Source organism: Sinocyclocheilus rhinocerous, unplaced genomic scaffold (genome assembly GCF_001515625.1).
Source record: "Sinocyclocheilus rhinocerous isolate Xijiao unplaced genomic scaffold, SAMN03320098_v1.1 scaffold1112, whole genome shotgun sequence".
Classification (NCBI taxonomy): domain Eukaryota; kingdom Metazoa; phylum Chordata; class Actinopteri; order Cypriniformes; family Cyprinidae; genus Sinocyclocheilus; species Sinocyclocheilus rhinocerous.
The window spans coordinates 788,148-799,525 of record NW_015657961.1 but is presented as its reverse complement, the minus strand read 5'-3'; the positions used below and the strand labels follow the sequence as shown (position 1 = coordinate 799,525).

At 37.4% G+C, this 11,378-nt stretch overlaps 1 protein-coding gene across 7 annotated transcripts in view; it reads right to left on the bottom strand.

The window, feature by feature from the left end:
* The window catches only part of LOC107721726 (protein EFR3 homolog A-like), a 48,214-nt gene that overhangs the window by 26,059 nt on the left and 10,777 nt on the right, over positions 1-11,378 (bottom strand). For all 7 annotated transcript variants that reach the window (XR_001637729.1, XM_016529879.1, XM_016529881.1 and 4 more), the window contains 5 exons: positions 8,335-8,411; positions 6,595-6,722; positions 5,584-5,734; positions 3,518-3,639; positions 1,773-1,922 (listed from right to left, as the gene is read on the bottom strand). Coding sequence is in view for 6 of the 7 variants with exons in the window: in XM_016529879.1 (XP_016385365.1) it covers positions 1,773-1,922; positions 3,518-3,639; positions 5,584-5,734; positions 6,595-6,722; positions 8,335-8,411 (628 nt within the window). In the remaining variant the exon portion in view is untranslated. The remainder of the gene's footprint in view (positions 1-1,772; positions 1,923-3,517; positions 3,640-5,583; positions 5,735-6,594; positions 6,723-8,334; positions 8,412-11,378) is intronic.

Genomic DNA, 11,378 nt, shown 5'->3' with positions numbered 1-11,378 from the left:
CCCCCTCTCTCTCTCTCTCTCTCTCTCTCTCTCACACACACACACACACACGTACTCTATGGTCCTTCGGCTCACTGACAGCCCATGGAAAGCAATTAACAGAATCTGACGACCTTGAAAAGCTGAAAAAACCACACAACTTTGCACACGCACACACATCAGCTGTTTCTATGCGTGTATGAGTTTTCTGGAGCCAATAATAGTCACATATTCAATCTAATCAGAGTGCTGTAAATTAAAGCACCTCAACCACAAGCAGTGGCTATGTTTTGTAAAGGAATACTTGCATACTGCTTTACTTCACAGTATATACTGTATATATTTCCTGCTATTTTTTCAATAAAAAGTGTGTAAAATAGTATGCAGTATGCACTATGTTTTAAACTGAATGCTGTCTACATTGCTGTTTACAGGGCTGTTCACAGCAAGGCCGAACACTATAATGATTTAGGGCTGCACAATTAACCCAAATAAAACCAAAATCGTCATATGGCTTAGTGCGATTATGAAATCAAAAAGGCTGCAATTTAATTATAAATAAATAAATATGTGTGCTGCATGTTTCAGAGTGAAGCAGAGTGTTATTTTCCATGCAAGCAGCTCATGATCCAGTGTTTTCACTATTTCGGAGCAGCTCAGTTTGAAATATTACAATAGTAATAGGTATTATTATTATTTTTACAATTATATTGATATATAAATCACACATTGTGCAGCCCCACAAACAAGCAAAGTAAACATGAAGCTTTTCTTTTTGAATCACAATTTTTACCAGGAATTTTTTTTTGGTGTTTTCACACTACAGTTATTACAATAATGACACAGAGGAACAATATCATTGGAGTCCTTTTCAGAAAGCTTACAGCCAAACAGAACCCATCAACTTGCATTTTATGCAGAAATTATAAATAAGGAGTAAATAATACGATTTTGTTGTCTAATCATGGTTAATAGTTAATAGTCACATTAGAGGTGCTTGGACAAGTTCAGTGCAACACAGGACAGAGCACTCAGAGCAGTATGCACTAGTTATATACTGCACATTTTAGCTAATGTAGTAAGTCTGTTAATTCTATGAACAGAAAATTTGCATATTGCGTATGCGTAAGGTATCCAACAAAAATAGTCAGAATAGTATAGTAGATTATGCAATTTCTGAATATACTCTTTCTAACTGCAGCTTGAAAGTAATTGCGGTAAATAATTAATTGAATTAAACATTTCTAAAATAGCATTTTAATATATTCAGAGTGATAAGCTTTCAGATGAGAAAAGCGTCCGCTGTGACATTAGCAAGTCAGATGTCATTTCCAACCAGCTTACACACGTCAATCAAACGCATGCCCAGGTTTGTGTTTGCAACCTTAATCACTGATCAATACACCTGATCGGATTTCAGCTCCTGATTATAGGACAGAGGGGTATGATTGATGTTTCCGTACTCAAAAACACAAACAGCCAAGTAAACTTCAATATTCGGAGCACGCAGGGGCCCTTATCTGTGACACACTCATGTTTTATTCTCGCACAAACACAAACAACCTTAAAGGAATCAGATATCCTTGACTGCCCTCTACACGTGGACCTCCAAAGCTCACTTATCAGAAAATCTTCCTCCCTGCCTCTCCGTGTGTTATGGTGTTTTTACTCAGTGCATGGTACAGAACAAAAAACATCAAGAACAAATCGAACAGCAAATATCACCTTGAGCATCAAAAATTAAATGATTTTGCCTTCAAGTGTGTGTGTGTGTGTGTGTGTGTGTACTGTACCTCTCGGAGTCCTCATTATCTTGCATGTTGAACAGCATCGAGGGGATGAGTTTATCCATGTGTTGAGGTTCCCAGATGATTGCCTGGAGTTCATCATTCACAGTCTTTCTGACGACACCCTGGAGACCCTTAATGCCTGCTACACGGATCCTACAGCAAGAACATGTTAAATACACTAAATAAATGAACACTAAATAATGCACTCATTAGTGTCAATTATAGTGGTCCCAAAAGTATTTGGATACTTGAATCACATTTTAACTATAAGAATCTGACTGCGTTAAAAAAGACGAAAGTGACGTGACATGTGGCCAAGTATGGTGACCCATACTCGGAATTAGTGCTCTGCATTTATCCCATCCAAAGTGCACACACACAGCAGTGAACACACACACACACCGTGAACACACACCCGGAGCAGTGGGCAGCCATTTTTTTGCTGCGGCGCAGTTGGGGGTTCGGTGCCTTGCTCAAGGGCACCTCAGTCGTGGTATTGAAGGTGGAAGAGAGCGCTGTACATTCACTCCCCCCACCAGCTAGAAACAAATGATGCTAGAATTTTCTCAGAACTGACTTCAGAATCCACCTATAGGGCTTCAGGCTAGTGGATAAAAACGTTGTAATATATGTACTGGTTTTCTTTCCTTAATTAATTAATTAGTTCATTAAATTAAAACAAATTAAATTGAAAACACTGCAAAAATGCAGTATAAACAGTTATTTTTATAATAAAAAATATTATTTCGTTTAAAAATGTTTTCTATTTTAACATATTTAAAAATGTAATTTATTCATGTGACGGCAAAGCTGAATTTTCAGCATCCATTACTCCAGTCTTCAGTGTCACATGATCCTTCAGAAATCATTCTAATATGCTCAAGTAACATTTCGTATTATAATCAATGTTGTAAACAGCTGTGCTGCTTAATATTTTTGTGGAAACCATGATTTCAGGATATTATATTATATTATATTATACCATGGTCTTTCTGAATACTCGATTCTGATTGGCTGGCAGGTATGCATTAAATCCGTTTAATGCACAGGTAGTTCCAAGTCAGTTTAGAATCACCGTCCTATATTAATACGCTGCTTTAATTGACACACACAAACAAACACACATAAACACACATCACTCACACATAAACACTGCGAGGGAGAGAGGTCGGAGATCGCAGATCGGGCTGCTGCTCGCACACAGAGACTTATTGTCAGTGCTGCCCCGCTACTTTTATTAATAAAATACCCTAGATACTAGATCGCTACATTATATTTCTTAGCAAGGAGGGGGTAAAATCGCTGTTTCTGACGTAACTAAACAGCTTCATTGTTTGTAGAGAGAGAAGCACAGACACAGGTAACTCACACAACTGTCTTCTCTCTCTCGATAGATCGATCGATAACTCATTCAAATAAATGCTATAATTCATTCAAATAAATGTGGTCTTACCGCAATATTTCATCTCTGTATCTGATTTGAAGTTGGCAGAATGCTAGATCTAACGAACCGTAACTGACAAAAATAACCACCATTTTTACCCTTCTGGTTAAATACTGCGCTGCAAACATCATAAACAGCTTTTAAGTTGTCAATGCTGGAAAATGACCATATATTATATTATTATATTATATCATTATTATATCATATATATTATATTATATTTATTATATCATATTATATTAATTATTTTCTTTTATTGACAGCCCAACATGAAATAACCATAAACACATACTAATGCACACACCTGCTGCGAGTTTCGGGGTCCTCGTGTGTGGAGTGACACATGGCACTGAACTGAGAGACGAAAAAGTCATATCTGCGATGGTAAGATGGCGTATCCTCCTCAATGTTTGCAAACTTCACAAACTACAAGGAATCAAACACACACCCATAATGATTATGTCAGAAAAACACACAACCACATCCAATCTTTTCTCACACAATAATAGATTCAAAAACACTCCCATGCAAAGGTGTGAAGGCGATATTCCCCTTCCACGATGTGCAGAGGAAGTTACTGTTATCAGCCAGAGAAGTGTGACATCTCATTAGATGAGCAAAAGTGTGTGTTCAAGTGCATACAGCATGTGTGAATCATTGCCTGTTTGAATTAAACAATTTAAAGGGTACATATTTGACATTTGTAGCATTTTATTTCACTAAAGTCCTCTAAAAACAGCCATAACTCAGTTTCACATGACCATTCCCACCCATTGTCTGACCTTCAAAATTGAACATGCATTAAACAACCTCTGTTTCCACTGTCTTCTGTTTGGTAAGTTTCTAAATATTAAACGATGTGGGCAATCCTATGTTAAATAAACTCATGCAGTCAATACCATGATGATTTCTGAGTGACCTGCTTTTGCAAGGATATTAAATAACATCTCGTGTTAGTTTATGCAGCTTGACTGAGAAATGAAGTTTCAGCCTTTAATAGATGATGCAATGTTTAAAATACCTAAACAATTCAATGCAGAAGAATCTCTGCAACGCTTCAGAACCACTGGGAACAGATTTGAGAAATCCAGATGAGGAATAATACAGCAGAAAATTGAGTGAGCCGAGAAAGAGAGAGCGTGCAAGAGAGAATAAAAGGGACAAAAAAGTAGTGATGCACGATCATGATTTTTCATGGCCGATTCCGATACCGATTTTTTACAAGCAAACTGGCCGATTCCGATACCGATTTCCGATTTTTAAAATGTTTATCAAGCAACAAACAAGAAAGGATAAAAGTATACATAAACAAGATGTTTATTTTGTATTTAACAGGCTAAACTGGGTTTTGGCTATTGAAAACAATAACTGTAACCATCTGAAATTAACAGCAGTAACTGCGCAGTAAGTAGGCTACATTCAATACAAACATAGGTTGGCCTACTGACAAAAGCATTTAGCTTTCGTTTTTAAATTGGGTTGAAACTATAAACTGGCCTTAAATGAAAACATTAACTGTAACCATGTAATTTTAAAGGCAACAACTGCATAGTTCCACAATCCAAACAACACAATCAAAACACATTCAACACTCCAAACAAAGATGTTACTTAATCAGCATTCAGCATTTGTTTTCGTTTTTAAATTTGGTGTGAAGAAAAAAGGTCTTTACCAGTGAAACTAAATAAAACCAAAGTCGGCTATATAAATAAATTATTCCAAATTAACTGTGTTGGAGAAATATAGATCCTTGTACCTTTTTATTAAACAAACAAAAAATGACAGATCATAGCCTGTTATTAATAAATTCCATTACTTTCTTTGTAATGGCTTGTGCTTTTGAACTGTCTCGGCTGTAACTCTGGTTTTGTAGAATGACGGATTTCACCGATGGTTGAGTGAGGGATGAAGGTCTTGCCTGTTTTGCATTATCAACAGACTTTTGATACTCATCGTGTTCTTTCGGGTGATGAACTTTTAAATGTCTGATCAAGTTTGTTGTGCCGAATGTCTTCGCTGTTGTTCCTCCGCGATTAACTTGTCCTTTGCAGACATTGCAGATTGCAATCTTCACGTCCTGCGCACAGATTTAAAAATTCTTCCACACAAATGACTTGTTCGCGAATGATTAGGCCTACAAATGTAGTCTGTGCATGCGGGCGCACTTCCGGAAAAATCGGATGAAAAAAATACAAAAAAACAGTGTTCCGATTTATGGCCGGTCAACCGGTGCATCCCTACAAAAAAGCACCATAACATAAATGGCAGAATAACAGTCAAAGCCATTTCTCATCTTTCACCTAAATCGCATCTCCTGCAGAGATTTTGGAGTGTATTTACTGGTTTGTTCAGTCACACACTCAAACTTACGGAGTTGGTTCCCAGCACTTGTAAATCGGGTTCTCTGGATTCCAGCAGTTTGGCTACCATGTGTAAGAAGCTCTCCACAAACGGCTTGATACTCTGGGAATGACACGCCATCAACAACTGATCCAACGCCTCCATCGCTATTACCACGTACCTGTTCACACACACACACACACACACACACACACACACACAAAGAATCAGGGTCCAAAATGAACACTTGAAGATACTGAACATATTCGTACTCCAAATACTAGTAAAAATAAACGTAAGAAAATAAAATAACAATAAAATAGTAAGAAATAAAATAATAAAATAGTAAGAAATAAAATAAATACGGAGCCCCGCACATGGCATGCAGGAAAAAATTTGTAGGCTAAATCGTGTGCACGACTTACTATTTTGTTCCCTCGATTTATAAATTGTTCGCACGATTTACTATTTCGTTCCCTTGTTTTGCTAAATCGTGTACACGATTTAAAAAAATCGAGAGAACGAATTAGTAAATTGTGTGCACAATTTAGCAAATCGAGGGAAAGAAATAGTAATCGTGCGCACGTTTTAGTACATCGAGGGAACGAATTAGTAAATCGTGCGCACGATTTATTTATTTTTTCTTGCATGTCATGTGCGGGGCTCCGTATATAAATAATAAAACTGTAAGAATAACGAATTTGACAAATTTGACTTCCATGGACAAATTATCATCATACATCATATGCCTGTTTTTTTAATCCAGAACACATATGCAGAATATTTATCAAATTAAGATACCAAAAATGAAATATGAGGAACAAAAGCTAAATATGTCTTTATTAACACAATAACATCTGTTGTCATATGGACAAAAATATAATTATCATAGAAAAGGAAAAAAAAATACAATTTTATGGCCAGTAAAAATTATTTATTCAACATTTCACTCATTAATGGCAGGTGTGTCAATGTTAGTTCTGCATTGGCACTATAGCGGTGTGGGAAAAAACTGTGTGCTTGTATTCATGCGTGTCTTACCCGTAGCGATGTCGTACCACATCTCTGCTGAGGCGTTCGGCCAGGTACGCTCCGATACGGTCCAGCTTCTCTGGTGCTGACACTGCATAAAAAGTCAGCTTTTCCATATCGGATTTCACCAGTCCATCCTGAGGAACAAAAAAAAAAAAAGTACAATAAATTGTAAAATACAACTAGAATTTGACTGGAACTTTACAAGAAAACGTGTCTCTTTACCAGAAATAGCCACTTTCTGCAATAATCTTGGACTATTAAGTGTCTGTGCTGTAGATGCATTATTGTGCTGTATTCATTTATTGTTATTCTTTATTTTCCCAGTTAAAGAAAATCTCCTACTGTTGTTAAAAATGGTTCAAATAATCCTTAAATTCTGAGCAGGATTTATAAATTATCTTATTAGCATCTTATTCTGGACTACTTTAGTTTGTAATTGTACCTAGAGATGCCTTAGTAAAAATATCTGAAATATAAATATTGATGAAAAGTATTAAAAACTTTGATATTTACAGTGAATATTTTTCTACTGAATATTTCTACTGAACTTAAAAAGTGTTATTCAACAGAAAGCATCATAACTCCTGAAGCTCTCAAAGTGCTAATTATCTTACCACGAGTTTAACGTATGGTACATAACATGACTGTAGGGAATCTGTCTCTCTCTCTCTGTGTGTGTGTGTGTGTGTGTGTGTGTGTCGGTGGAAACAGTCACACCAGCCCATAAGAATATTACTCACACTTCGCCTTCAGAGAAAACAATCATGTGTGTGTGTTTGTGTGTGTCACTCTAATCAACAGAGCTAAATATTAATGTGATGAATATGGAGTAACTGCAAGGTTAAAAGCCTTCCCAGTGTGTGTGTTGTTGTATATCACATTCTCAAAAACTGCTGAACTGGTCAAAGGTCAAAATGAAAGCATTAATAATATATATTCATAATAACAGTGCCAAGATATTTTTCTCCAACAGTATGAATAATGAACAGCTGCTAGTCAACGGTGCTTTAAATTTAGATTGATAGTCCAAGCAGCTTCTTTCTTGTTATGCGTGGCATTTACTTAAGCTGTTCTCTGAGGACAGGAAGAGCCGATAAGAATATATTTTGATCACAGCACTTGAACTTGAATGTGTCTGAATCCCAGTGCATGAACTCTGATATGAAGATGGTATTTAAAGAAGCATTTATTTAAAGCATCTGTCCAAAAACTTATGTAAATGAGCAAGACTTGTTGACTGCAGAATTCTACTGTCTCCTTGAATGAATCTATAAACAGTTTAAAATGCAGATGACACAGTGAGATATTGATCAGGCCAATATTTCAGCCATTTTAAGATTAACAGCTAATATCCGTTGCCTTGCCAATGAACAAGAGTCTATCAGTTACAAAATGTATGGATAGCTTCGTCAAACGGAGATTTAAAATACATTCCAAATTTTTTAAATATTTGAGTGAATTTTAAGATTTCATTGTATATTTATCATTTTAATTTTAATAACTTTAATTCTTTAATTTCAAACAAATACGTATTTAATAATTATTACATCATAATATATAACACACACACTTAAAATTATTTTTAGTCATTTATTTAAATTTTGTGTATGTCTCATTTTATTATTATAAAACCAAGATATAATGATATAATGCATATATACAAGTTGGCAACCTGGAATATTCCATTCCATTATTGTAATATTCCAGAAAATCCTTGCATTTCCATCTATTCCAGGGATATGTTACCTTGGGGTCCTCTGGGAAAATGTTGCCCACTAGACGCTTGTAGCGTGGCCGCAGAGGACCACAACATCCACACACACCTGTGAAAAAAGAGAAGTGTTACACATACAAAAGATGCACAACCTTGGCATTTAAAGGTGGGGTAAGCGATTTCTGGTAGCCAATGTTGACATTTGAAATCACCAAAACAAACACGTCCCTACCCCAAAAGGGTCTCGCCCCTATTTTAATAGCTCCGCCCCACACATACGTACGCAACCCAGGCAATGATTAGTTCTGTGAAACAAAGCAAAACCAAAGTTACACCGTGCCTACACCGGACGCGAGTTGCGCGGCGCGACAAAATACTATGGAACTCATAATCATTGATGCTGTCTACACCATAGATATATATATACATATCTATGGTCTCCACTGGATGCGGCGCGGCACGACACGACAAATCCCCGACAGAAAACTGCTGCTGCGTTCTATTCACGACGTATTTAAACAAATTTCAAATGATTTTCAACGGTCGCTTTGTCGCGTCCAGTGTACTAGACAGACTTTAGCTGTTGCGGCGCAGACACGGTGTTACTCACCTGTCGAGAAGAAACAAAGCAACCTCGGTGTCCAATCACAGGCCTTCCGCTCCTTGAGTTCTCTTCAGCGCTGGAAAGCTGATCCGATATTTACATGGGTCCTACTTCTTGCCTTAAGCCTTCTTTTGTACCGCAGACGGTTTCCTCTTTTGTTTTTTATCCACCATCTCTATCTTTCTGTCGCTCGGCTCGGCTAATGTCCGTCCCGTGCACTGAACGCTCTCTCCTCCACATCATGAGTAGACACGCCCCTTACTGCTGATTGGCTACAAGTTTGTTTTGCTATTCGGCCCGAATCAGTTTTCTAAAGCGTTTTTGGAAAATCGCTTACCCCACCTTTAAATCAACTTTGTTTTCTGTTCAGTCTGCATGAACACAAATGATTGTAATGAGTTTGAATTTGTGCATTTAATGAAATAAACAGATCTAAGGTACCATCCTTACATCTGTCTGTTTTGTAATTGTAATCTTAAGATGCACTAGACTGATGTCTTTGAATGTTGTGGGTTTTTAAAGCATCTCCTGCCATATCATCACATTTTGAGACAGTTTCAGTTAAAAGAAGTTCAGCTTTTACAAATGTGCCTCATGACACGTGCTTTCTGCTGCATTTCATTGCGCTGTGTCTAACGGTTTCTGAACGCAAGAATGGCCCTAATGAGATAGGATAGATATGCAAAATAAGCAGTCTGACACATACATTCAGACTTCACCCACTTAAGCCAATAAGAACTTCAGAATCTACATATGCATATAGATATTAAAATTAGCTGTCAGGATGTATTGTGTAAGTGCACTGATTAAAGGCACAATGCAAACTACAGTGTGTGTGTCAGTGTGTGCGATGCCACACAGTTTGAAGGGCTGATTAATTATAAAAAAAAGTCAAAGAAGAAATCTGAGAGCAGCAAAGCAGCCAGTACACACACAAACACACGCACACTCCTCATTTTCAACACACACAAACACGCTGCTCTGACAGCCCTTCACCAGCTAGAGCTGAAAATGTTTATTCATCCATTCCAACATGGATAATAAATCTGGACTGCATGTGCATGCATGAGTATATGCCATCAGAGTGTGTTTGTGTGTGTGTGTGTGTGCAGGGACTGTAAAGCGAGATGTGGAAAAGGAGCCGCCATTATCAGCTCAAACACCTGATCCAACTTCAGAAAGACGGAAAAAGCGCGAGATGCTGCGAGGGAGAGAAATAAATAGAATAGCGAAAGAGAGCGGGTGAGCGAGCCGAGCTCTACTGCAAAGTGACAAATGCATCAACAATCTTACTAACAAAGGGTGTGCAACAGGTTTGTATTAATCATCACGATCGCACACAAACATACACACATAGATACCAAGTCTGCTAAGGAAAGATCTCCTCTCCCAGCTGTGTCTGTATCTGAAGGTCCCGTCAGCTTCTGAGCGCGGAACCTGCCTGTACCTCCTCAACATGACCTCTAACCTTTGTTAATTCCTTTAGACCCCCGGAACCTCAAACCTGGCCCGAACAGTGACCTTTCTGCCTAATGCTTCAACCCTGGTCTGAGACTCAGACACACCTGAACCGAATACCTGCACGAGGACTCGCCCTATACTGGGACTGGCAGGACAGCCAACCAATTACAGATGAATGGAAGTTACGTCTGTGAGGTGACAGAGAGAAACGAGACCAGGACTCTGAAAGAATAATCTTAAAAAATAATTGTAAAAAATTTGCTAATTTTTAACAATAATCTTAACGCTTGATACATTATTTGTAAATTGATATATTTGTAGAGAAAGGTCTAAGCTAATGAACCATGTAAGGGAACAGGTTTTTTTTTTAATGTTTTTTTTGTTCCAAAAATGTACATTTATTCACTTCATAACTTAATTTGTGTCAACTCCATGAGATGCATTAAAAAGCATGATATTTTAATTTGATCCACCCAATAACAGAGTGAAGTCTTCAATTATGTAATAATGGTGTTCAGTAAAGGAGCTGAAGTGATTAAATACATTCTCTACATTTTCTCCCATTTTCACACTAAGTTAAGTTAAGTTAAGTTAAGTTAAGTTGTCCTTTACAGAAAATGTGTCTTGGACTCAAAAGCTGCAGTAGTACACAACAACCACACACAATAACAACAGCGACTTATTATGAACAATCCAATTCCTAAATTTCTTAATTTTCCACCATCCTTTTTAATATTAAACATATGAAGAGTTCATTTGCAAAAACCGATAAACGCCACTTTAAAAAAATGAGCTGATTGCCGTGCATTATTCTCCACATATAGTGCAATCTGAACCCTAAACACGTTTCGTCAAAAAAGCCGGTTTTGTCCACTTTTGTGATCGGATCTCAGTGTAATGTAAACGCAATCCAGCCATCGTGTCTGCATTCGCAGGTCGAAATCATGCAAAACACCGCCCCCTCTCTCCCGATCTGTCGGAAGAACAGAGTGAGTGAGACTCGTACAGTTA